Below are 24053 nucleotides of genomic sequence, written 5' to 3' on the forward strand. Positions count from 1 at the left end.
TAATGTCTCCTAGCAATGACTGACTACTTGTATCTGTTTTATAATGACACACATTGTTTTATAAAGTTCTTTAACAAGTTGAAGGACAAGCAATGAAATCACTACAGCTGTTTTAGTAACAGTTACATTGAAAGCCATACTGGCTCATTTAACCATTCAATTTCTGACATCCAGCCCAGACTTACAACAGGTTTAGGTTAAAAAATCAAGAAGACAGCCTGGGATCCTAGCACCCACATAACAGCAGTCACACTGCATTTCTACTCACTTATTTAATAGCCTTCTCTTCATGTTTAGGTATTTGGTTTTAAACAACTTAAGAGCAACCATTATTTGGAGTCTTCGCTCTTCCAAACAATTATGCCTCAGGACAAAAATAAAATGATTCAAGTGAGTGTAAGCTGAAGATGGTGTGCTAATTGCCCACATCAGAAATTAGTCAATTGACTACATTAGAACCAAATCAGAGTCATATTTTCTGTTTCCTCTTTGATATACTTCGTCCTAATCATTTGAGCTTTGAGTTGGAATTCATACATGTTCACATATTTTCCTTTTGTACTCCTATTTTTAAACTTATCTGTAAATTTCATTTTCTGGCTTTGAGATATGGATTTTTATAAGCCATCTTAAATAGTTTCTGAAAGAAAAGGCAATAAAAATCGGTAAATTTAGCCACTACCTTAGTCCAAAACTGTCATTTGATGGTTGCTGAAAAGTATGAACTGAAGCGCTGCCTAAATGCCCAAAGACAGGTTATATCATTTTCCCCCATATCAATTCCTTTTGGGATTAGAAGGAAGAAATCTTCATTTATATTATTTTATTTATTATTCACACCTACTGTAGTAAGATAAAACCATAGTAAAGAATGTGTACCATGCAAATAACACTGCTCTAGAGTTTTTTTGTCACTTACTGTGTTGGTTGGCTTTTTGAAAATTGTAAGCTCAATTGTCTTTTTGGTTTCTATACATAGTGCATTGTAGATTATGCCCATTTTTGAGTGCTACGTATATTGATTCTTTTCTATTTCTCATTGTCACCTTTTCTAGGTCTACAGCATCAAGACAAGAGTAAGGACTCACCATGGTACTGAAACACACAGTATTAGCAAGTTAGATTGAAGCGTGAATCCATGGGCCCACTGGGAAAAGATGCTGCCAGGGTTTGTCATTCTGCAGTGGGACACAGTAGACATGGAAGGAAAAGAGGAAGTGTTATCCAGCTGACTTTGGTTTGGAGCCTTTTCTTGAGAAAGCAGAGTGGGTCATAGACATTGAAGAAAAGCATTTTTGTTTATTTTTTCCCTCATCTGAGCCTTTGCCAACTGTGCAACACTCTTTTATTTTTTGTCTTGCTTTTAACAATACATGGTTTAATTTTTGTTTCAGTTCGACACTTTTTTTGAGTTTTTTTTTTTTCTTTTTGAACCAACCACCTTGTCAGGAAAAGATGAACCACAAAAAAAATGATCATTCTTTCAGGAATAAAATTTTGTAGCTCTATGTGCATCTATTTTTGTAAAAATACAGAAAGTTTGATTTAGCATCGATGGGCTATTTTTGAGGGATGTGTTTTTTTTTTTTAATATTGTAAAAATTGTTAAGTTCTGTTTAAAGAACTTGCTCTCAGAGAAGCACTGGCAAAAATGTTTAAAATGCTTGGCTTTAAGATGTCTGTGATACGCTCTGTGCTTTCTAGGTTACCTCAAATGTTTGATAGTTTCTCCTTTTTACAAAAGTAGCACCATAGCCAAGCCAATATGGTATTGTTTTACATTAAATCTCAGTGAAGATTTAATTCCATGCTAGCTCACTTAGCTCTGAGTTATATGTAAAGCTTGAAAAGGAAGATTTTTAATGATCACACTAAAGAAAGGCTATTTCATTACTTTGATTTCTCCCAAAGACTGCTTGGAGGTTGACTGAGAAGAAAGTTGGCATAAACTTTCAATCAGATGGAGAGTTTGCCTAGAGTATATAATTATCTTTCTCGTCCATCTGACTTTGAAAAATGGAACCAGAATTTATATCCAACTACTGGAAAAAGAACACATTTAATCATGCTAACTTTGAGTGCCAGTGACTTATTTTTCTTGTTTATAATTATTCATTCATGGCAATTTTTTGCCATATTTTAAGTGAATTTTTTTTTCCTGAAGATAGTTTGAAGGGATAATATTTGGGAAGGTACTAGACGCATCACAAAGCCTTTAATTCAATGGCTGTTCCTGAGAGTGTTACCCATCATTTTAAATTGAAAAATAATGTATTGCATATGTAATATTTTAAATCAGTTTTTGTGTCTTTTTTGTCTGTTTAACTCTGGTTTTAGTTGATTTAGTTCTTTTTAATAAAAAATGGGGGCAAGATAAATTTAAATTGGGATTTATACTACAATTACTGAAATTAGGTTAATAAATTGACAACTTATTATTTGAAATTTATTACTGAGGACTCAGGATTCAACTTGACATGGCCCTCAGGATCTAAATAAGAAAAAGTTGGGATTATCATTAAAATGCTATTAGGAAAAGATTAGGTTTATAAAGGTAGCCGTTATTGGTATTTTAAGGACTTTCAATGTAAAGTCCATTCTTTCTTTCATTTGCTTCCAGAGATGGCTCATATTAAAAAGGTAGTATTATATAGAAGTTTTAGATTGTTAAAAAATGTTTCTCAAATTTTTCCCATCCCTGTCCTCACCCATGTGAAATTAAATGTTTAATGAAATACATTTTCCATCTTAAATAGTGTATCTCATATGTGTGAACATTTTAGATATAAGAACAACATAGTCTCTGCTTAGCTAGGCAGAGTTCTCACAGATAATTTTCAAATATTTCCCTTATCTCTATTTTTATGCCATAGTCTTCTTTCCTGGTGCATCTTATGAGTTATAAATCTATACACTCTCTTGTATTTTCATCACTCTATTGCTTCTTAACCAGACTCCTCTTAACACAGTATGCACCTTTAACCTAATGTGAGGTCCAAACGTAAGGAATCTTCCACTTACTAATGATATGAACTTAGATTTCTAGGGAGTGGCTTGGTTAAATTATCTACATTTTGATCTACAATTTGATTTGATACAATTATCTGTAATTTGCCTAAATCTGTGTAGCACAAGGTTGAATGAATCTATAAAATTTGTTTTACTTTGTGTCCTCCTGAATTCTCAAAGACCAGTGTTCAGTAGCTCCCATGGGATGACTCACTGGGGATATTTATTTTCCTCCTCTTCCCTTGGAACCTGTTAACTTCCTTTGCAGTTTCTCTTAGAACAGGGTTGTACTCCAACTCATTCAGATCGTTCAACTGGATTTTCCCAGTTATGAGAAGAAACGTATTGACTTTCTGCCCGTTTCCTTACTCTCCACTGAATTGAATTTAAGGCGAGAGAGCTGACAATTAGATAGCTTCACCCTGAAATTAGGGTGACACTCTGCCCTGTGTCACTCCTGGTAACTCTCTGATAAAACATTGCTTGGCTCTGAGGACGCAAGAAAAGTTGGGGATCTGAATCCTGCTGTACACAGGAGAGATTTGTGAGTGAGACCCCCCACTGAGAACGGGCCCAGGTGTCGCAGGCACATCGCAGGGACTGGGTCCTTGCATATACAAGGAGTGGACCAAAAGGTGAGTCAAAAAAGATGAGTGCCTGTCTCTGTAATTGTCTCACATCCCATCGCTATAATCATACCACTATTACCACCAAAGTCATAAAAGAGGATGAGTTGTAATTTAGTATGATTCTGAGTTTAAGTTTAAGATGCTGTCACTCTCTGGGTTGGTTTTCTCGCACCAAAATGGTACTGTTAATTTTGGAGGCTTCCAGACTGCTTTATTGAGGGCTACCATCTCCCTCCCCAATTTCATTTGGAACCACTCCACCTTTGGTTATTTTATAAATTAGGCTTTATTCAAGCTTTCTAAAGATCTGTGAGCTAGACCCTAGAAAATCATCTCATTGATTTGCCATCGAATCTATGCTTCAACCACTGAACTATCATGAACTAAGAAACAACAAAATAGTGATTAGGTAGATCTTTACGGGTTATTTGGTTCCTCACTGTTTATTTGAAAAGCACCTCTAAATGTAAAAATCAATGCTTCGTCTTAAGGTTAACCGTCCCCTCCTAACTTTCCCCTTTAGCTTTTTTCCTCTCTCTTTCCGCTTAAAGTTATTTACATCACTATTTTAAGCAAAAATGGCCGATATTGCTCTACATTTTGCAAATGATAACAAGTGGTTTGCAAATAATTGAGAAATTAACTTCTTCAATGTTGTAAAAACCTTTTTTTTAAAAAAAATTCTAGGCACGGGCATAAACTGTGCCCTTGAGGAGCTCGTTATTCATTATACAAATGGCAATCAAAACTATATTTTTAGAAACTGCATTCTATCCCTTACTGAGTGTCCCTTGGTTATGTAAGGTTTGCCAAATTAAGTCAATGGGACAATGGTACTAAGAGGTAGAAAAGGCTAGTATTTATGTTACAGATCGACTAGAGGATAAATAGAGAAGCAGAATGAATTAATGAAAAAAAAAAACCAACAACATTGGCTTGGACATTAGGTCATTTTCTGTTCTGGTTTAGCCATAATTAGATGTGTGTTTTGGTGCTTCGTTTATTTATCTCATGAGTAAAGTGGGATAATAATACCTAACTGGCAGGCTGGAAATCATATATATATACTCAATCATCTGGCTCATAGTAGACATTCAATAAATGACAGATACCACAAATACCTATCAGCTGAGTGAGTAAATCATAAAATTGACCTCCCAAACATCACTTCTGTTTACTTTCCACACCCATTTCTGTAGCAATCAAATAGATATGACTGTGCCTTTCTGTAAGAAATTGTTGCAAGAGAATCTTTGCCTTCTACTAGATGTTGAAGATAAAACATAAATTTCTAAATTATCTCTATTTTAGTGTGCTGTTTATGAAGGAAAATAAATTAACCTTTTAGTGGTATGTAGACCCAACTCTGAGTTTTCTTACATGTTCCAAACTTTTATTCATCCAGGACCCCGTGTATTATTGTCCCCAAAATTAAAGTGACATTTTCATGAAATCACCAAAGTTTTAATTTTTTCATTATATTTTGGGCTTCCTTAGCACCTAGAATAAAAACATCTCTTTTGAAGTTATCCCATTTTTTTTTTACTTGACTTGGAGAAAAAATTGCAAAATATGGTGGAAAAAACGTTCTGCATGAAAAGAGGAGGAAAAAACCCCAACCCTTTATGATCTCAGTCAGCAGATTTATTCTACTTGAGAAAAAAAGAAACAACTTCATTGGAAGCAGATGTTGACACTGTGTCAGTTATTGAAGATGGAAAGGGTTCACTTGAGCCATTGTGGTTACAAAGGGGCATCGATGGCTGTTAAAATTCCTGTGATTGAGCATCTTCACAGCAGACAGGACAGCAGAAAAGCTGAAACTATGAGACCAAGACTGAAATCAGCCTGCCAATTTTAATGTACAGGACCCTAAGGACTCAGTTGTCTTTTTTCCTCCTTCAGGATAAAAGACATATCTTTCAAAAAATTTAAGGTGGTTTGAGAGAGAAATTAAAATGTATTCTCTAAAAACATGGCCCTAGAATCCTTTAAATCTATTATTAAACATTAAAACTATTATTTAAGTCATTTTAGAAAAATCAAGGTAAAAATTTAGTTTAATAATATATGTTGAAGAAACAGACTCACAGACATAGAGAACAGAGTTGTGGTTGCCAAGGGAGAGGTAGGGTGGGAGGAGGAAGGATTGGGAGTTTGGGATTAGCAGATGCAAACTAGTATATATAGAGTGGATAAACAACAAGGTCCTACTGTATAGCATAGGGAACTATATTCAATATCCTGTGATAAACCATAATGGAAAAGAACATGAAAAAGAATATATATATGTATAACTGAGTCACTTTGCTGTACCACAGAAATTAACACAACATTGTAAATCAACTATACTTCAATAAAATAAAAAAAAAAATAATGTATGTTGAAGAAGGATATGTAAACTACACACAAATGGAAAGTGGGCAACGGGTGAGGCCTGCAAGGGAACCTCAGTTCTAATAGCTTCAAAATGTTAATTAATTAAAAAAAAAGTTAATTAATTGGTAACTTGGTCATGGAGATTGGGCACAGAACAGACTTTCAGAATCTTCAGTGGGTTTTTTCCTTTTAGTGCTCGCTGGGAATTTCCCTCTATACACTTTCCAAAGTATAGAAATAGTCATTATAGTTAAAATATCATAATTTTCTTATTCCTTTTATTGTCCATTGTGTTTTTTTGTCTGTTTGAAAAATATTTTTATAGTTTCAGATCATTGATCAAACTAATGTTCTCTTGAAAATGCCAATTCATTTGATCCAATACAATTATCTAAATCTTCTTTTAAAGTTTCAAGAAATGATCATTGAGTTAAGTGTAATTTACCAATTCTTTTGTGTAAATAAACAATGACACCTAGAAAATGCCACGTTATCATCGATTAGCTTCCTTGTTAACAATTTCTGGACTACTAAATTTTGCCCTAAGAATAACTCTTTTAGAATACAAGATTCTTTCATTAGTTTTTTTGGTATATGCATAAGATGTGAAGTTTTCTAATGATATCTCTTACTGATAAGAGATACTGATAGAGGTGTACATTTTTTTCTATGCTGTGGCTAGGGCAAAAATTAATGATTATTTACACACTTGATTTAATTTCTTAGACTATTTACAATCTTGGATATTGTATCTGATTTAAAATTACTATTCCATACATTTTTCTGGATATGCAATATGGGGAAGGGTCTTCATGTGAATTCTTTGTATTTTAAAGTGCATATATTGAAAGGGAAAACATAGATTCAATTTGTTTTCATCACATAAATCTAGATAAGGTGAAAGCTTTTATAAAAAAAAAATACATAGTATGGTGAACTTTATATTTGTCACTTGATTAAGTGAACTGAAAACTTGTAATATAAATGTTATCTTACAACCCTGAAATACAAAAAAATTCCAGATTTATTAGTTTTGTGGGCAATTTTATGCTATCTTCATTTTACATGTCCAGAAAGAGAAATTAACTAATCTTAGCTCTGTTGTCATTCTTAATTTACAAAATATATGTAATTCATAAAACTTTTCGCTTCACAGCCTAATTATAAAATCATATTTTTTATTGTTGTTTTTCATGGGGTTGGAGGAAGAGACATTTTTGTATTTCTATTCACTCTTCAAATGCAGGTCTCATAGCTATATGTTGATGATATGAGATGATGGAGGACTTTGTAATAAAAACAAATGTCATCTTCAATTTTTTCAATAAATAACTTAATGTGAACTTAATGTTTATATTTTAATGTAGCAATTTGGTTTTGTCTGCATTTCTTGACAATTAACTAAAGCTCTCTCTTTTCTTCTTATTCAATTAAGCAAATTACAAATATCTTTAGAAATTAAACCACCTTAGTTTTTCTTAATGAGGTTAATTTCTACAGCCAAGGGATTTATATGTCATAGTGAGGATTGTATGGTTACAAAACAAGTGTTTATAATAGAAGAGCAGGTGAAATGCGCTATGAGGCTTGTGAATTTTTTAGCACAACGCTTCTGAAGTTATCAATTAACTCTTTGGGAGAGGTGTACTTTGTTGTTTTGCTTTTACATTTGTTGATATGGAGCTTCTGTAAGTAGTGTGGAAGAACAAACAAAACTTTCCTGACAATTCATTGACATTGAAGAAGTGCACCTGGAAAGAAGTCCAAGACCTTATTTTTAAAGGAAGCTGGAGTTTCTCTACAGGGGCCTTCTATTTTCTTATTAAATGAATTTGTAATGTGAAAATGCAAAGCCTGGAAATCAGCATTTCGATTAGTAGACCTTCATCATCACAGGTGAAATAATGTGGCACAGCCTTCTCAACTGTCTGCCGTATTTAGACTAGACAAGTGTAATGAGTTTTCTATGTTGCTGTAAAAAGTTACCACAATCTTAATGGCTAAAAACAACACAAATTTATGATCTTATGGCTCTATAAATCAAATATCCAGCACCCGTCTCGGTGGGCTATAATCAAACTGTCAGCTGCATTCTTTCTGGATATAAGGGAGAATCTGTTCCTTTGGTGTTTCCAGCTTCTGGAGTCCGTGGCTAATGGCCTCCTTCCTCCATCTTCAAAGCCAACAACGGCTGGTCAAATCCTTCTCACATGGGATCACTCTGACCCTCTCTTTTACAAGTTTTAAGGACCTTTGTAATTGCATTGGATAATCTCTCCATCTCAAGGTTCTTAATTTTTAAAAAGTCCTTAAATGTAAGGTAACATATTCACAGGTTCTGGGGGTTAGGAAGTGAACATTTTGAGTGGGCATTATTCAACCTACCACAATTACTATTAGATTTCAGTTAATTTTTAAAAGCCTTTTAATCTAAGAGGGTTTACTATATCACTGGAACTAGCAAGGCGTGTTCCATGTTTGCAATGGTCATCTGTGTAAGATTCATCTACAGTCACTTAAATAATTGCATATAAAGGAAATTCTTGTTGCTATTTCAAACATTTATGTGGTTATTATAGTGTCTTCGAATCCAAAGGGTTATGTTGTCTTTATGTCAGACAGGCACTCAGGGGGGTGGTGAGCAGGACATCTGGTACAGATTCTTCCTAGCTGAAGTGTGTTTTCTCTGGGGACAATCAACTACCATTTAATTGTTTTGCTTCCTTTTTTGGGAATATATGCCCATCCTGTGATGTCCTAAGTCTCCAAGCATCTCATTTGACCTGCTTATACACATTTGACTAAATATCCATATATGACTGCATTAACTACATTGGTAAAGCTTTTACATTTCTGTCCAGATTGAATCCTTACATCTGTTATCAGTTAAGCAGGGGAAAAACTATTATGGAAAGCAAACATGTTTTGATACATTTAATGTGTAAAGTAGGAACCTAGACTCTAGAATGCTGTTGATCAATAAATGAACTAGAATCTCTTGAAACAACACTTAAGCCCGTTTTACTTTTCATACCAAGTTTGGCTGTGGCTGAATGAAGAACACCAGCATTGATCTTTGCTTTGCACTTGTACGAAAGACTATTTGCAGGAAACCAAATATAGCAACAGAGGATTTAATATCTTGCCAAAAAATACAAAATCTGTTCCCCTTTAAGCACAACACTCTATCCTTTTCTTGTGGATCTTGCTAAAAGGAAAATATAGCTTTAAACTACCCCATTCCTTCTGCTGGAAGTTCCCTAATCTTTTTCAAATGGGCTATGTGTGGTTTTGTGGAGCTTTATGTTTCCAAAAGAAAATGGCTATATGAGAAATCCATCCAGTGTTAGCATTTTTCATAAAAAAATCTCAACTCCTAAATCAAAGATGAGAGTCAGCAGTAACTAAGAAAATCACACTTTGGTGGGTTCAGGACTAACCAAGGATCACTGGGTGATATTTTGTCTTTTGTTTTGTATTGAAGCAAAAGTAATAATAAAAAATTGGCTTCAACCAACCAGGTGTTTTTTTTTTTTTTTTTGCCTTAGAATGTGGGTGTTTCACTCTGACTGTTGTCTGATGGGTAAATGGACTAGTCCAGATTTCTCTATAACGTGGGTAATGACAGTGACTCTTCTGTCTCTTATGTTGTATATACAGAGTTTTGAAAGCAGTTTTGCAAACATGACCAAGAAAATAACCCTTTCACAGTGACAGCTTTACCAGACATCTCTGTGTGGGATTTTTTTTTTTTTTTTTTATAATAGAAGTCCCTGCAACCATTTTTTTTTTTTTATAGCTACTTTATTTATTTATTTCTTTATTTTTGGCTGTGTTGGGTCTTCGGTTCGTGCGAGGGCTTTCTCTAGTTACGGCAAGTGGGGGCCACTCTTCATCGCGGTGCAGGGACCGCTCTTCATCGCGGTGCGCGGGCCTTTCACTATCGCGGCCCCTCCCGTTGCGGGGCACAGGCTCCAGACGCGCAGGCTCAGTAGTTGTGGCTCGCGGGCCCAGTTGCTCCGCGGCATGTGGGATCTTCCCAGACCAGGGCTCGAACCCGCGTCCCCTGCATTGGCAGGCAGATTCTCAACCACTGCGCCACCAGGGAAGCCCCTCTGTGTGGGATTTTAAAACAAACACAAGGCTGTTCGGAAATACTTGGTATATGTAAATATGCAAAACATGCTGACCAGTGCTAACAGCTGTAAGGTGTACTCCCTCATTCCTTGAGCAGAATATTTTGGTGGCAGTAGTGGTTATTTTTTCCATCTTTACTTGCCATTTCCCCCTTTTGTCTCCACCCACTCACCCATCCACTATCTCCTCTGGAAACACCTACTTAACACCCTTCCCCCATTCCTCCACACTGCTTCCAAGAGAATCATTTCAGTAGATTCCCACTGGAAAAGGTGGGCGGTGCCTTGAAGGAATGTTTGAGTTGTACCACGTTGTAAAGGCTGAGCTTCGGGGAACTAGCTTGCACTTGCTCTGACACCAGCCCTGCACACAGCCCAGATGCTCCTCAGGCCAGATTCCTTTAAGGCTTGTCATTGCGAGGGGAGGGAAAGTCCTCTTGAGAGTGGCCATCCCGCCATGAAGATTCCAAAGATCAGAGTAATCACTTTAAGTGTGTATTATCAGGTTCTTATCAAGGCACTCATCCATTTATGAAAATAAGCATATGCCTTTCTACCCAAAGCCTAAAAAGGAAGAGAGGACTCAAGAGAAGTTAAAAATATAAGTCACTTCTTACAGGATTTTGACAGGTTTCGAGAGGAGAAAAGATGGCAAACGTAAAAGGAGAAACCCTGGGTCCTAGGACCAGTTCCACGGGAAACTTGTCGATATCATTTAGTCCCAAATTTCCGAAGTTTCTCTATTGGTCAGATGAAGGTCAAGTGAAATAAAAAGATGCAAACTGCTTTGAGAAAACAAAAAGTAGATACAAAGAGACAGGAAGGGATATGTACTAAAAGTCCTCTATATACCATGAACAATACATGAATTTATCTCAAGGAATTTTCACAAGTAACATGTGGATAGCATTATTTGGGAGGCTGTTAGCAATATTTAAAAAATGGGGATTTGAGTTTTAGTGATGCTACTTAGAAGTTGTATGTCCTTGGACAATTTCCTTAAGCTTTTAAAATTTCATTGTGTTCATCCATAAGATGAAGATATTTAAAATAACTACTTCATAGAGTTATGAAGACTAGTAAAATATGCAAATAGTTTAACACTAGGTAAATACTATGATTTTTTATTAATCTTATTTTTCAGTAGTTTGAGTAATTGAGTAAATGATCAGGGAAGCTCTTGCCCAAGGGTCCTTGGCCACAAGTAAAAACCAGGATTCAAGCCCCCAAATAGAATCTTAGAACACCACACTGTTCCCAAAGTTTTTGCTATTGTCACATCTGAATGTATTTGCCGTGAACATATTTTAATGATCTCTTAGCCAACTAGAATAAAAGAGACAGTAGGAGGAACTAAAAATAGCCAGAAAGGGGAAGATTCTTTAGAGCAAGCTAGAGTAAGGTGGCTTTCACAAGCCAAATAGAGTTCAGACAGATTTTGCAACTGTAGATCATTATTTGTAACTTGGGGATACAGAATCAACTCATTCAACATATTCCTCTGGTCTGAAGGATCCTGGTTATTTTTCTACTCAGGTCAATCTCAAATCTCATTAAAATAGTGAATAATGGGTTGGAAGAATTATAGCTTCTTTCTGTTGACATCTTATCATAGTTTTCATCTGAAAATGTCAACTCACTAGCTCTTTAGGGCTGAGCTCTCGTTTTCTCTGCTGAAACAATCAGTGTTACATTTTAAACCTGATTATTTTATAATTAGGTTAATGTTTATGAAGTATTCTCATTTCTCACACCCTGAGTGTGTGTTGGGGCAGGACTAATGGTAATGGAATAAATCATTTAAAAACACACAATATCTTAACTTGCAGGTTCTCTGTCAGAAAGCTAAGAAATTGCAAGATTGGGTTTTGACCTTTTTACTCTCTAATTGTCAGTTGTTTGATGTGGGAAAAAGTATTCTTCCTCATCAGTAAAAAAAAGATATGGTAATCCCTGCATTGTAAAGTAGATATGTGGATTAAATGAGATAATGTGTATATGCCTGTTAAACACTAGACTTCCTGGGAAGAGTACGATTTCCTGTATCAATTACTAACAGCCCCAGTTTACTAGGCACTTGTAAGAAGGACACAACAGTCACTCCATTGAATCCTCACACAACTTTCCAAGGTGGGTTTTTTAATTCCCACATTACAGATGAGAAAGCTGAGTTGTAGAGATTTTAGATCACTTGTCCCAAGCAGAATTAGGATTGAATGTTCAGTCTGTGTAACTTCAAAGCTCACTTCTTTTCCACTGCACCAGCTGGCTTCTCAATCTACTAAAAAATTAATATTGAGTGCCTATGGTTTGCTCACGTTCACATATAAAATATAAGTAAGAAAGAGTATAAATGCCCTACTCTGGGTGATGGGATGCCTGGCTTCTAAACTGCTTATACCGCAGACTAGCTGTGGTCCCTGAACTAAATTACTGGGCAGCTAATTTCATGACTGATACACCATGATGAGTAATCAAAAAGTCTAGTCGAATTTCTGCATCAGAAATCAGATTAACATAAACTTGTGCAAGAGGGAAGTAATTCCCATTTTCTTCTTCCTCCAAATCCCATAAAAACACAGCAGGAAGTGTATATATGTCGATGTTACTCTCACTTCGCCACCACTTCCTCCTCCCCCGCACTGTGTCCTCAAGTTCATTCTCGATGTCTACGTCTTTATTCCTGCCCTGCCACTAGGTTTATCAATACCATTTTTTTTTTTTTTTAGATTCCGGAAGCACAACACAGGGAGATCAGCTTGGTGCTTTGCGACGACCTAGAGCGGTGGGATAGGAGGGTGGGAGGGAGGTTCAAAAGGGAGGGGATATGGGGATATATGTATGCATACGGCTGATTCACTTTGTTGTACAACAGAAACTAACACAGTATTGTGAAGCAATTATGCTCCAATAAAGATCTATTAAAAACAAAAACAAAAAACAGAGCAGGAGAAATCTCCCTCTCCCAGAACCCTAGAATTTGGGTGTGTTTGTGTGTACAACATAACATCTTTTCTTCTTCTCCATTTATGCTAAATGGAGGGTCAACCATATATGCTAAAAATACTAATACAAGGAAAACAAAGTGGTGATTTCAATGCCTAGGGGCTGTGGTCTTGAAGTCACGTGTGTGTTAAATCTTTTTCCCTTGACAATTGTCAGTGGACGTCGTGTCTGTACTGACTATTTGAAATAGGCCAAACTACCCTCCTATTAGGCAGTGCACATTCATGAAAACAAGTCTTAGGAATGCCAGCTTTTTCATGGAAATGTTATTTGATGGAACCATTGCTCCTTGCTCTCTGTGGTACATCTGGGCCTGTGAAACTTCTGAACTCATCTATTTCCTGGCCCCATGATGAGCCCCTTCGACTTGTCAACAGAATTCAACATTTTCTGATGTTGATCTTTTTATTGCACTTCTCAGAAGAGGTTTTGACTTCTTTGGTTGTTCATAATAGGTCTTTCCTACCCCTGCCTGGCTCAGTTCTGGCTCCTGGAATGAGCCAGGATCAGGCTGTCCCGAAGCCAAAAAGGATTCTCTCCGGGAAGTTATTCACCCAAGGGCTGATCTATGATTTGTGGGACCTGAGACATAAAAGTTTGGGGGATAGGCGGCTTTTCAAGAAAAATAAACAAAACGAATGCTAAATTATGTATGAAAGTGAATATTTATTTAGAATTAGAAATCACAGCTAACAGATTTTGAGAGACTGAATACTATAACCACAAAACCTAGAAAAATCATGTAAATTTGTATTAACTACCTGCTTAAGACACAAGTATGGTATAACATAGCACTCTTCAAACAACGTGCTTTTATTATCACATTTCAAACATGTTCCTTTTTCAGTACCTTCTTCTTATACTTGGTAGTGGAACCTTCATAGGACCTGTTCATAAAGTAACATCCTCTCAGCCCCTTTTGAAACAGCACAGTGAGGGGCTGAAGTATTCCTAGAAGCCATTACATTAGGATATGATTACTTATCTACCCCTGAAAATGTTTGAGAATGCTATAAATATATCCCACTCAATCCAAATCCAAACTGTGTATATCTACCAACTAAACTTTCCCTTAGCTTAATATCCACTACCCCATGCAGGGAAAGTGTAATAAGGACCATCTGAGTGAAAAAGAGAGTGCTCTGAAATGATTGTGGTTAAAATAGCTTATTTTTGAAATATTTGCAAAAACATATGTCAACATGAATGCTGGGATGCATCCCAGGGCTTGGGAAGGGGCCTTGAAGCTTTAGCCTCATTTGCTTCAGGGCAAATCTGTCTGTGTACATGCCACTTCAACGTGTCTCCGTGGTAAAGAGAAGTCCTACTTACAGGATATTGGTGTGTGGCTTTGCATTTTTTTCCAGTTATAATCTCCTTTGTTACTTAGCATGTATCATAGCTTCCTTTGTGCATCACTAAATGTGCATTCATGGCATCATTTGGAAGGGTTTCTCTCCATTCCAAACATAAAATGCTAATCTATCCTCTGCTGCTGTCTTTGGTTTATTTTCAGGCAAAGCTGTGATGTAAACACTTTCATGCCTCAGGTCTCCTGGGGATGGAGGCTCTGCTCACCTGTGGACAGGTGCTCACACCACGGATTGCCCCGTGAATCAAATAGGCCCTGAGGAGACAGGGGGCTAAAGGACTCGAGGACAAAGGGTAGCATTGGGTAGAATTCTGAGGGGAACCTTTTATACAACCCTGAAGCACCATGTGATTCTCTCCATGGCCACCGCATGTGCTCTAGGCGACAACACAGCCACGCCAATTCCAGGATGAGCTCAGACACTAGGAATTGGCCCATGGGAGCCCGAAGTTCTGGATGTTCCCTTCCCAAAGCTTCACGGCATGCAGAGGACTCAGGTGCGCTGTGTGACACCTCAAACTCAGTGCTGCTGAAAACGAGTCTGCTGGAACAACATAAGCAGCAAAATACTTGTTAAAGACGTCATTTCATGGGCCCCAGTGCGAACTTGCAGGATCATAGCTTCTTAGATTGGGGCCCCTTATCCTTAAGGGATTTTGCACGCACTTTAAAGCTTTAAAAGGAATGCTTAGCTAAGTGGTTCCCATCCATTAGGATCACATGAGGAGTATTGAGAAATAACATCACCTGTGCCTCCCCCTCAGAGCCCGTCTATTGATCTGGGTGGAAACATCAATGCTATTTTAATTAAGTGCTCCAGGTGATTCTAAGCTAAGGCCAGGATTAAGCACGAGGGCTACTGGGTATATCTGTGAGAGTTGCGTCCAGGCATTTGTCCAAGGGCGGGTAACAGAACCTGCTCTGCATGTGTTTGGACGGGGCAGGTCAGCGCAACCAACAGACTTCATGCTGTAGCAGAATTTTTGGGTGTCTGTGTAAGGGGAGAGCACATGCAGACAGGAAAGAAAACAAATCACAATTTGGTCTTCATCTAGGAGTTCATTGTTCCTGAATTTCTCCTGAGACAAAAGACTGGAGAGGTTGGCATTTTCAGCATTTCAAGGTCCTTCTTTCTCTGGATGCAGTGGGAGCAGGCGAAGGAGTTGTGCTGATGCCTTTGAAGGTATGTTCTCAAGATGCAGATGTGATTCCGCAACATAATCTTGCCTGAGGATACAATCCAAAGCATGAGGAGAAAGAGGAGGAAAGAGCAGGCTCTCAGGTAAATGCTCTCTCTCGAGTCAGAGGCTGTGTCTGTTTTTGCTCCTGAAATGCCACAGATTGAGAACCTGCAAACATGTAATTCTCTACTTCTGATGTTCCTGCCTAGCAGGGTGGTTTTCAACTGCTTATTTTTTTTAATTGAAGTATAGTTGATGTACAGTATTATATGTTTCAGGTGTAGAATATAATGATTCACAATTTTTAAAGGTTATACTCCATTTATAGTTATTATAAAATATTGGCTATATTGCCCCTGTTGTACAATATATTCTTGCAGCTTACTTTATACATGATCATTTGTATCTCTTAATCCCCTACTCCTGTGTGGCCAACCCCCCTTCCTTCTCCCCACTGGTAACCACTAGCTTGTTCTCTATATCTGTGAGTCTATTTCTATTTTGTTATATTCACTATTTGTTGTATTTTTTAGATTCCACGTATAAGTGATATCATACAGTATTTTTCTTTCTATGTCTGACTAATTTCACTTAGCATAATACCCTCCAAGTCCATCCTTGTTGTTGCACATAGCAAAATTTCATTCTTTTTTATGGCTGAGTGGTATTCCGTTGTGTGTATTTACCACATCTTCTTTAACCATTCATCTGCTAATGGACACTTAGGTTGCTTCCATATCTTGGCAATTGTAAATAATGCTGCTATGAACATTAGGGTGCATGTATCTTTTCTTTTTTAAAAAAATTTTTACAAGTTCTTTTTTAATATAAATTTATTTATTTTATTTATTTTTGGCTGCATTGGGTCTTTGTTGCTGTGCACAGGCTTTCTCTAAGTTGTGGTGACCGGGGGCTACTCTTCATTGTGGTATGCGGGCTTCTCATTGCGGTAGCTTCTCTTGTTGTGGAGCATGGGCTCTAGGCACACGGGCTTCAGTAGTTGTGGCTCGTGGGTTTCAGCAGTTGTGGCTCATGGGCTTCAGTAGTTGTGGCTCGCCAGCTTAGTTGCTCTGTGGCATGTGGGATCTTCCCGGACCAGGGCTCGAACCCATGTCCCCTGCATTGGCAGGCGGATTCTTAACCCCTGTGCCACCAGGGAAGACCCCATGTACCTTTTCAAATTAATGTTTTTGTTTTTTTCAGATATATACCCAGAAGTGGAATTTCTGGGTCATATTGTAGTCCTATTTTTAGTTTTTTTAGAATCCTCCATACTGTTTTCATAGTGGTGTACCAATTTACATTCCCACCAACAGTGTACAAGGGTTCCCTTTTCTCCACATCCTTACCAAAATTTGTTGTTTGATACTTGGTGACAGCCATTTTGACAGGTGTGAGGTGATATCTTATTGTGGTTTTGGTTGTGTTTCCCTGATGATTAGTGATATTGAGCCATTTCATGTGCCTGTTCTTCTGCATTTCCTCTTTGGAAAAATGTCTATTCAGGTCTTCTGCCCTTTTTTTAATTGGATTTTTTTCTTTTTTTTTTTGATGTTGAATTGTATGAGTTGTTTATGTATTTTGGATATAAACCCCTTATTAGTCATGTCATTTGCAAATATGTTCTCCTATTCAGTAGGAGAAAACTGATGGTTCCTTTTGTTGATGGTTTCCTTTGCTGTGCAAAAGCTTTTATGTTTAATTAGGTCCCATTTGTTTATTTTTGCTTTAGTTCCCTTGCTTTAGGAGACAGATCCAAAAAAATATTGCTACGATTTATGTCAAAGAGTGTTCTGCCTATGTTTTCCTCTAGGAGTTTTAGGGTTTCCGGTCTTACATTTAGGTCTTTAATCCATTTTGAGTTTATTTTTGTGTATGGTGTCAGAGAATGTTCTAATTTTACTCTTTTACATGTAGCTGTCCAGTTTTCCCAGCACCACTTATTGGAGAGACTGTCTTTTCTCCATTATATATCCATTCAAGCCTCCTTTGTCGTAGATTAATTGACTATAAGTATGTGCGTTTATTTCTAGGCTGTCTTGGCTTTGTATTTTTAACTTCCAGTTCTTGTCTGTTGTAGTACATTAAACTATAAATTCAAAGATGATAAGAGAGTTCCATCTTGAATAGCCGAGATTAAAAAAGGCTTCAGGTTGAGAGAGGAAGGCAGAAACGAAAGCTGAAAATTTTGGAAGGAATTCAACATAGACAAACAAGAGAAAAACAGTTTGTAAGATGACTTTGAACTGAAGAATTTATGTACAAATAACCTGAAGCTGAGAATAGTGAGGAACGAGTTACCCCCTGGATAAGCCAGTCTTATTTTTCTTCAAGAATAAAAAAGTCTATGTGTTGTTTGCAACTATTCATGATCACAAAGAAGAACCACATCACATGCTCCCCACAAAATGAAGTCTTACTGTGCAATGAAATATTACCGAAAGAATGCTTTCTTAGATTATCTGAAAAAAATGTATTCCTGAACTGACTGTCACTAACAGCCTATGTGCTTCTGGAAAAATTACTAAATATCCTTGTTGTGTTTCCTCATCTATGAAATAGGGTAAACAAAACTAGAATACCTCTAAGACTTCTTCTAGCTCAAAAGTTCTCTGATTCTATGTGTATTTTTAAAATATATACTGCTATAACCTATTTAGACATCAGCATTAATATTTTCCCGGGGCAAGAAAATTTTGGAAAGAATAATCTAATTGGAAGTTTATTTGACCACTTCTTCAGATGTCAGTGGAAGACTAGACTATAAAAATTCAGTAATGACAATGTTGTACACAGTGGAACAAAGGAAAATTCCAAATCTCTTTGCAACAAAGGCCATTGGTGTTTATGTAATCTTAACAGGAAAAAAGCAGGAGAGACACAATTCCCTTAGGAATTTGACATCCTGGAATTTATATTTTTATCATAGCTTGTCGTTCAAGGAGCCAATGTTCAAACCTGTGTATAATTTAGAAATTTTGTTCATCCCATGCATTCAGTGAGCAGGATTGAATTACTCAATGGTTGCAAAATAGAAATGTAGAATTAAAAAAAATAATTTACAGCATTCCTATAAATAATTATATCCAACACAGAAGATAATGTTACATATAACACTAAAGACATAACAGGTTATCCAGCCTTGCCCTTACTTATTTAGTTTTTTAAAAAAAATCTTTTATGGTGTGTCCAACCAAATTTTAACAATCCATGTTGGCTTCTATGACTTCCACTGGAAAATTAATAAATAAATTTCAATAAACACTTTTTAAAATTATTTTATACTAGAGCATAGTTGATTTACAATGTTGTGTTAGTTTCAGGTGTATAGCAAAGTGATTCGGTTATAAATATACATATATCCATTCTTTTTCAGATTCTTTTCCCATATAGGTTATTACCTATATGGGTAGAGTTCCCTGTGCTATACAGTAGGTCCTTGTTGGTTATCTATTTTATATATAGTAGTGTGTATATGTAAATCCCAGACTCCTAATTTATCTCTCCGCATCCTTCCCCTTTGGTAACCATAAGTTTGTTTCCTGTGTCTTTGGGTCTATTTCTGTTCTGTAAATAAGTTCATTTGTACCTTTTTTTTCAGATTCCACATATAAGGGATATCATACAATATTTGCCTTTCTCTGTCTGACTTACTTCACTTAGTATGACAATCTCCAAGTCCATCCATGTTGCTGAAAATGGCATTATTTCATTCTTTTTAATGGCTGAGTAATATTCCTTTGTATATATGTTCTACATCTTCTTTATTCATTCATCTGTCGATAGATATTTAGGTTGCTTCCATGTCTTCGCTATTGTAAACAGTGCTGCAGTGAACACTGGAGTGCATGTATCCTTTCAAACCATGTTTTTCTCCAGATATATGCCCAGGAGTGGGATTGCTGGATCATATGGTAGCTCTATTTTTAGTTTCTTAAGGAACCTCCATACTGTTCTCCATAGTGGTTGTACCAATTTACATTCGCATCAACAGTGTAGGAGGGTTCCCTTTTCTCCACACCCTCTCCATCGTTTATTGTTTGTAGACTTTTTGATGATGGCCATTCTGACTGGTGTGAAGTGATATCTCATTGTAGTTTTGATTTGCATTTCACTAATAATTAGCGATGTTGAGTATATTTTCATGTGTCTCTTGGCCATCTGTATGTCTTCTTTGGAGAAATGTTTATTTAGGTCTTCTCATTTTTTCATAGGGTTGTTGGTTTTTTGATATTGAGCTGCATGAGCTGTTAGTAAATTTTGGAGATTAATCCCTTGTTGGTCGCATCATTTGCAAATATTTTCCCCCATTCTGTGGGTTGTCTTTTCGTCTTGTTTATGGATTCCTTTGCTGTGCAAAAGCTTTTGAGTTTAATTAGGTCCCATTTGTATATTTTTGTTTTTATTTTCATTACTCTAGGAGGTGGATTCAAAAAGATATTGCTGCAATTTATGTCAAAGAGTGTTCTTCCTATGTTTTCCTCTAAGAGTTTTATAGTATTTGGTCTTTCATTTAGGTCTTTAATCCATTTTAAGTTTATTTTTGTATATGGTTTTAGAGAATGTTCTAATTTCATTCTATTACATATAGCTGTCCAGTTTTCCCAGCACCACTTATTGAAGAGACTGTCTTTTCTTCATTGTATATTCTTGCTTCCTTTGTCGTAGATTTATGGACCATAGGTATGTGGGTTTATTTCTGGGCTTTCTATTCTGTTTTACTGATCTATAAGTCTCACTTTGTACCTGTACTATACTGCTTTCATTACTGTAGCTTTATAGTATAGTATATGAGGTCAGGGAGCCTGATCCCTCCATCTGTGTTTTTCTTTCTCAAGATTGCTTTGGCTATACGGGATCTTTTGTGTTTCCATACAAATTTTAAGATTTTTTTGTTCTAGATCTGCAAAATATGCCATTGGTAATTTGATAGGGGTTGCATTGTATCTGTATATTACCTTGGATAGTATAGTCACTTTGACAATATTAATTCTTCCAATCCAAGAACATGGTATATCTTTCCATCTGTTTGTGTCATCTTCAATTTCTTTCAACAGTGTCTTATGGTTTTCAGAGTACAGGTCTTTGCCTCCTTAGGTAGGTTTATTCCTAGGTATTTTGTTCTTTTTGATGTGATGGTAAATGGGATTGTTTCCTTAATTTCTCTTTCTGATCTTTTGTTGTTAGTGTATAGAAATGTAACAGATTTTTGTGTGTTAATTCTGTATCCTGCAAATTTATGGAATTCATTGCTGAGCTCTAGTAGTTTTCTGGTAGCATCTTTAGGGTTTTCTACATATAGTATCATGTCATCTGTGAAGAGTGACAGTTATACTTCTTCTTTTTCAATTTGGATTCCTTTTATTTCTTTTTCTTCTCTGATTGCTGTGGCTAGGATTTCCAAAACTCTGTTGAATAATAGTGGTGAGAGTGGACATTTTTGTCTTGTTCCTGATCTTAGAGGAAATGCTTTCAGTTTTTCACCATTGAGTATGATGCTTGCTGTGGGTTTGTCATAGATGGCCTTTACTATGTTGAGCTAGGTTCCCTCTTTGCCCACTTTCTGGAGAGTTTTTATCATAATTGGTGTTGAAATTTGTCAAAAGCTTTTTCTGCATCTATTGAGATGATCATATGGTTTTTATTCTTCAATTTGTTGATGTGGTGTATCACACTGATTCATCTGTGGATACTGAAAAATCCTTGCATCCCTGGGATAAACCCCACTTGATCATGGTGTATGATCCTTTAATGTGTTGTTGGATTCTGTTTGCTAGTATTTTGTTGAGGATTTTTGCATCTATGTTCATCAGTAATATTGACCTGTAATTTTCTCTTTTTTTTGGTATCTTTATCTGGTTTTAGTATCAGGGTGATGGTGGTCTCATAGAATGAGTTTGGGAATGTTTCTTCCTCTGCAGTTCTTTGGAATAGTTTGAGAAGGATAGGTATTAAGTATTCTCTAATTGTTTGATAGGATTCTCCTGTGAAGCCATCTGGTCCTGAACTTTTGTTTGTTGGGAGTTTTTAAATCACTGTTTCAATTTCAGTGCTTGTGATTGGTCAGCATATTTCCTATTTCTTCCTGGTTCAGTTTTGGAAGATTGTACCTTTCTAAGAATTTGTCTATTTCTCTAGGTTGTCCATTTGATTGGCAAATAGTTGCTTGTAGTAGTCTCTTATGATCCATTGTATTTCTCCAGTGCCATTGCCAACTTCTCCTTTTTCATTTCTAATTTTATTGATTTGAGCCCTCTCTCTTTTTTTCTTGATGAGTGTGGCTAAAGGTTTATCAATTTTGTTTATCTTTTCAAAGAACCAGCTTTTAGTTTCATTGATCTTTTATACTGTTTTCTTCATCTCTATTTCATTTATTTCTGCTCTGATCTTTATGATTTCTTTCCTTCTGCTAACTTTGGGTTTTGTTTGTTCTCCTTTCTCTAGCTGCCTTAGGTGTAAGGTTTGGTTGTTTATTTTCTTAATTCCTGAAGTAAGATTATATTGCTATCAACTTCACTTTTAGAACTGCTTTTGCTGTGTGCCATAGGTTTTTGGATTATTGTATTTTCATTTTATCTCTAGGTATTTTTTGATTTCCTCTTTGATTTCTTCAGTGATCCATTGGTTGTTCAGTAGCATATTGTTTAGCCTCCACGTGTTTGTGTTTTTTACAGTTTTTTTCTTGTAGTTGATTTCTAATCTTGTAGCTTGTGGTTGGAAAAGATGCTTGATATGATTTCAATTTTCTTAAATTTATCAAGGCTTGCTTTATAGCCCAGCATGTGATCTCTCCTGGAGAATGTTCCATGTGCACTTGAAAAGAATATGTTTTCTGCTGCTTTCAGATGGAATGCTCTATAAATATCAATTAAGTCCATATGATCTAATGTGTCATGTAAGGCCTGTGTTTCCTTATCGATTTTCTGTCTGGATAATCTGCCCATTGATATAAGTAGGGTGTTAAAGTCCCCCACTATTATTTTGTTACTGTCAGTTTCTCTTTTTATGGCTGTTAGCATTTGCCTTATATATTGAGGTGCTCCTATGCTGGGTGCATATATATTTAACAATTGTTTTATGTTGTTCTTGGATTGATCCTTTGATTATTATGTAGTATCCTTCCTTGACTCTTGTAACATTCTTTATTTTAAAGTCTATTTTGTCTGATATGAGTGGTGCTACCCCAGCTTTCTTTTGATTTCCATTTGCATGGAATAACTTTTTCCATCCACTCATTTTCAGTCTTTATGTGTCCCTAGATGTGGAGTGGGTCTCTTGTAGACAGCATATTATATTGGTCTTGTTTTTGTATCTATTCAGCCAGTCTGTGTCTTTTGGTTGGAACAATTAATCCATTTACATTTAAGGTAATTACTGACATATATGTTCTTGTTGACATTTAAAAATCTTTTTTTTTAAATTTTTTTCTGTAGGTCTCTTTTCTTCCCTTCCTCTTTTGTTCTCTTCTTTTATGATTTGATGACTGTCTTTAGTGTTGTGTTTGGATTCCTTTTTCTTTTTTGTGTGTATATCTATTGTAGATTTTTGGTTTGTGGTTCCCAAGTGGTTTTGATATAGCAGTCTATATATACAAGATTGTTTTAAGTTGCTGGTCTCTTAACTTCAAAAGCATTTCCAATATCCTTCATTTGTACTCTCCTCTTTTCATCAGTGCTGGTTATGATATCGTATTTGTGTGTGGATGATTTCATACCTTCACTGTATGTTTGCTCTTACCAGTGAGCTTTCCCATTCGTAATTTTCTTATTTCTAGTGGGGACCTTTTCTTTTCTGCCTAGAGAAGTGCCTTTAGCATTTGTTGTAAAGCTGGTTTGGTGGTACTGAATTCTCTTAGCTTTTGCTTGTCTGTAAAACTTTTGATTTCTCCATCAAATCTGAATGAGAGCCTTGCTGGCTAGTGTATTCTTGGTTGTAGGTTTTTCCCTTTCATCACTTTAAATATATTGTACCACTCCCTTCTGACCTGCAGAGTTTCTGCTGAAAAATCAGCTGATAACCATATAGGGATTCCCTTGTATGTAATTTGTTGTTTTTCCCTTGTTGCCTTTAATATTTTCTCTTTGTCTTTAATGTTTGTCAGTTTGATTAATATGTGTCTTGGTGTGTTCCTCCTTGGGTTTATCTTGTATGGGACTCTCTTTGCTTCCTGGACTTGGGTGAATGTTTCCTTTCCCATTTTAGGGAAGTTTTCAGCTATTATCCCTTCAAATTTTTTCTCAGGACCTTTTTCTCTCTCTTCTCCTTCTGTCACACCTATAATGCAGATATGGGTGCATTTTATGTTGTCCCAGAGGTCCTTTAAACTTTCCTCATTTCTTTT

General features: G+C 36.3%; 1 protein-coding gene, 1 long non-coding RNA gene and 1 pseudogene across 5 annotated transcripts in view; all 3 read left to right on the forward strand.

Annotated features, from left to right (window-relative positions):
• VGLL3 (vestigial like family member 3) overlaps positions 1-7365 on the forward strand; it is a 47808-nt gene extending 40443 nt beyond the window's left edge. For all 4 annotated transcript variants that reach the window (XM_007164095.2, XM_007164097.2, XM_007164094.2 and 1 more), the window contains exon 4: positions 1056-7365. In XM_007164095.2, coding sequence (XP_007164157.2) covers positions 1056-1099 — 44 coding nt within the window. In that variant the 3' untranslated portion in view covers positions 1100-7365. The remainder of the gene's footprint in view (positions 1-1055) is intronic.
• Positions 7366-8500: 1135 nt separating this feature from the next.
• LOC102998358 (uncharacterized) lies at positions 8501-9515 on the forward strand (annotated as a pseudogene).
• Positions 9516-14775: 5260 nt separating this feature from the next.
• Positions 14776-24053, forward strand: part of LOC130708159 (uncharacterized) — a 44921-nt gene continuing 35643 nt past the window's right edge. The window contains exons 1-2 of the long non-coding RNA XR_009008260.1: positions 14776-15028; positions 15587-15813. This is a non-coding gene — a long non-coding RNA (uncharacterized LOC130708159). The remainder of the gene's footprint in view (positions 15029-15586; positions 15814-24053) is intronic.

Source organism: Balaenoptera acutorostrata, chromosome 4, assembly GCF_949987535.1.
Source record: "Balaenoptera acutorostrata chromosome 4, mBalAcu1.1, whole genome shotgun sequence".
Classification (NCBI taxonomy): domain Eukaryota; kingdom Metazoa; phylum Chordata; class Mammalia; order Artiodactyla; family Balaenopteridae; genus Balaenoptera; species Balaenoptera acutorostrata.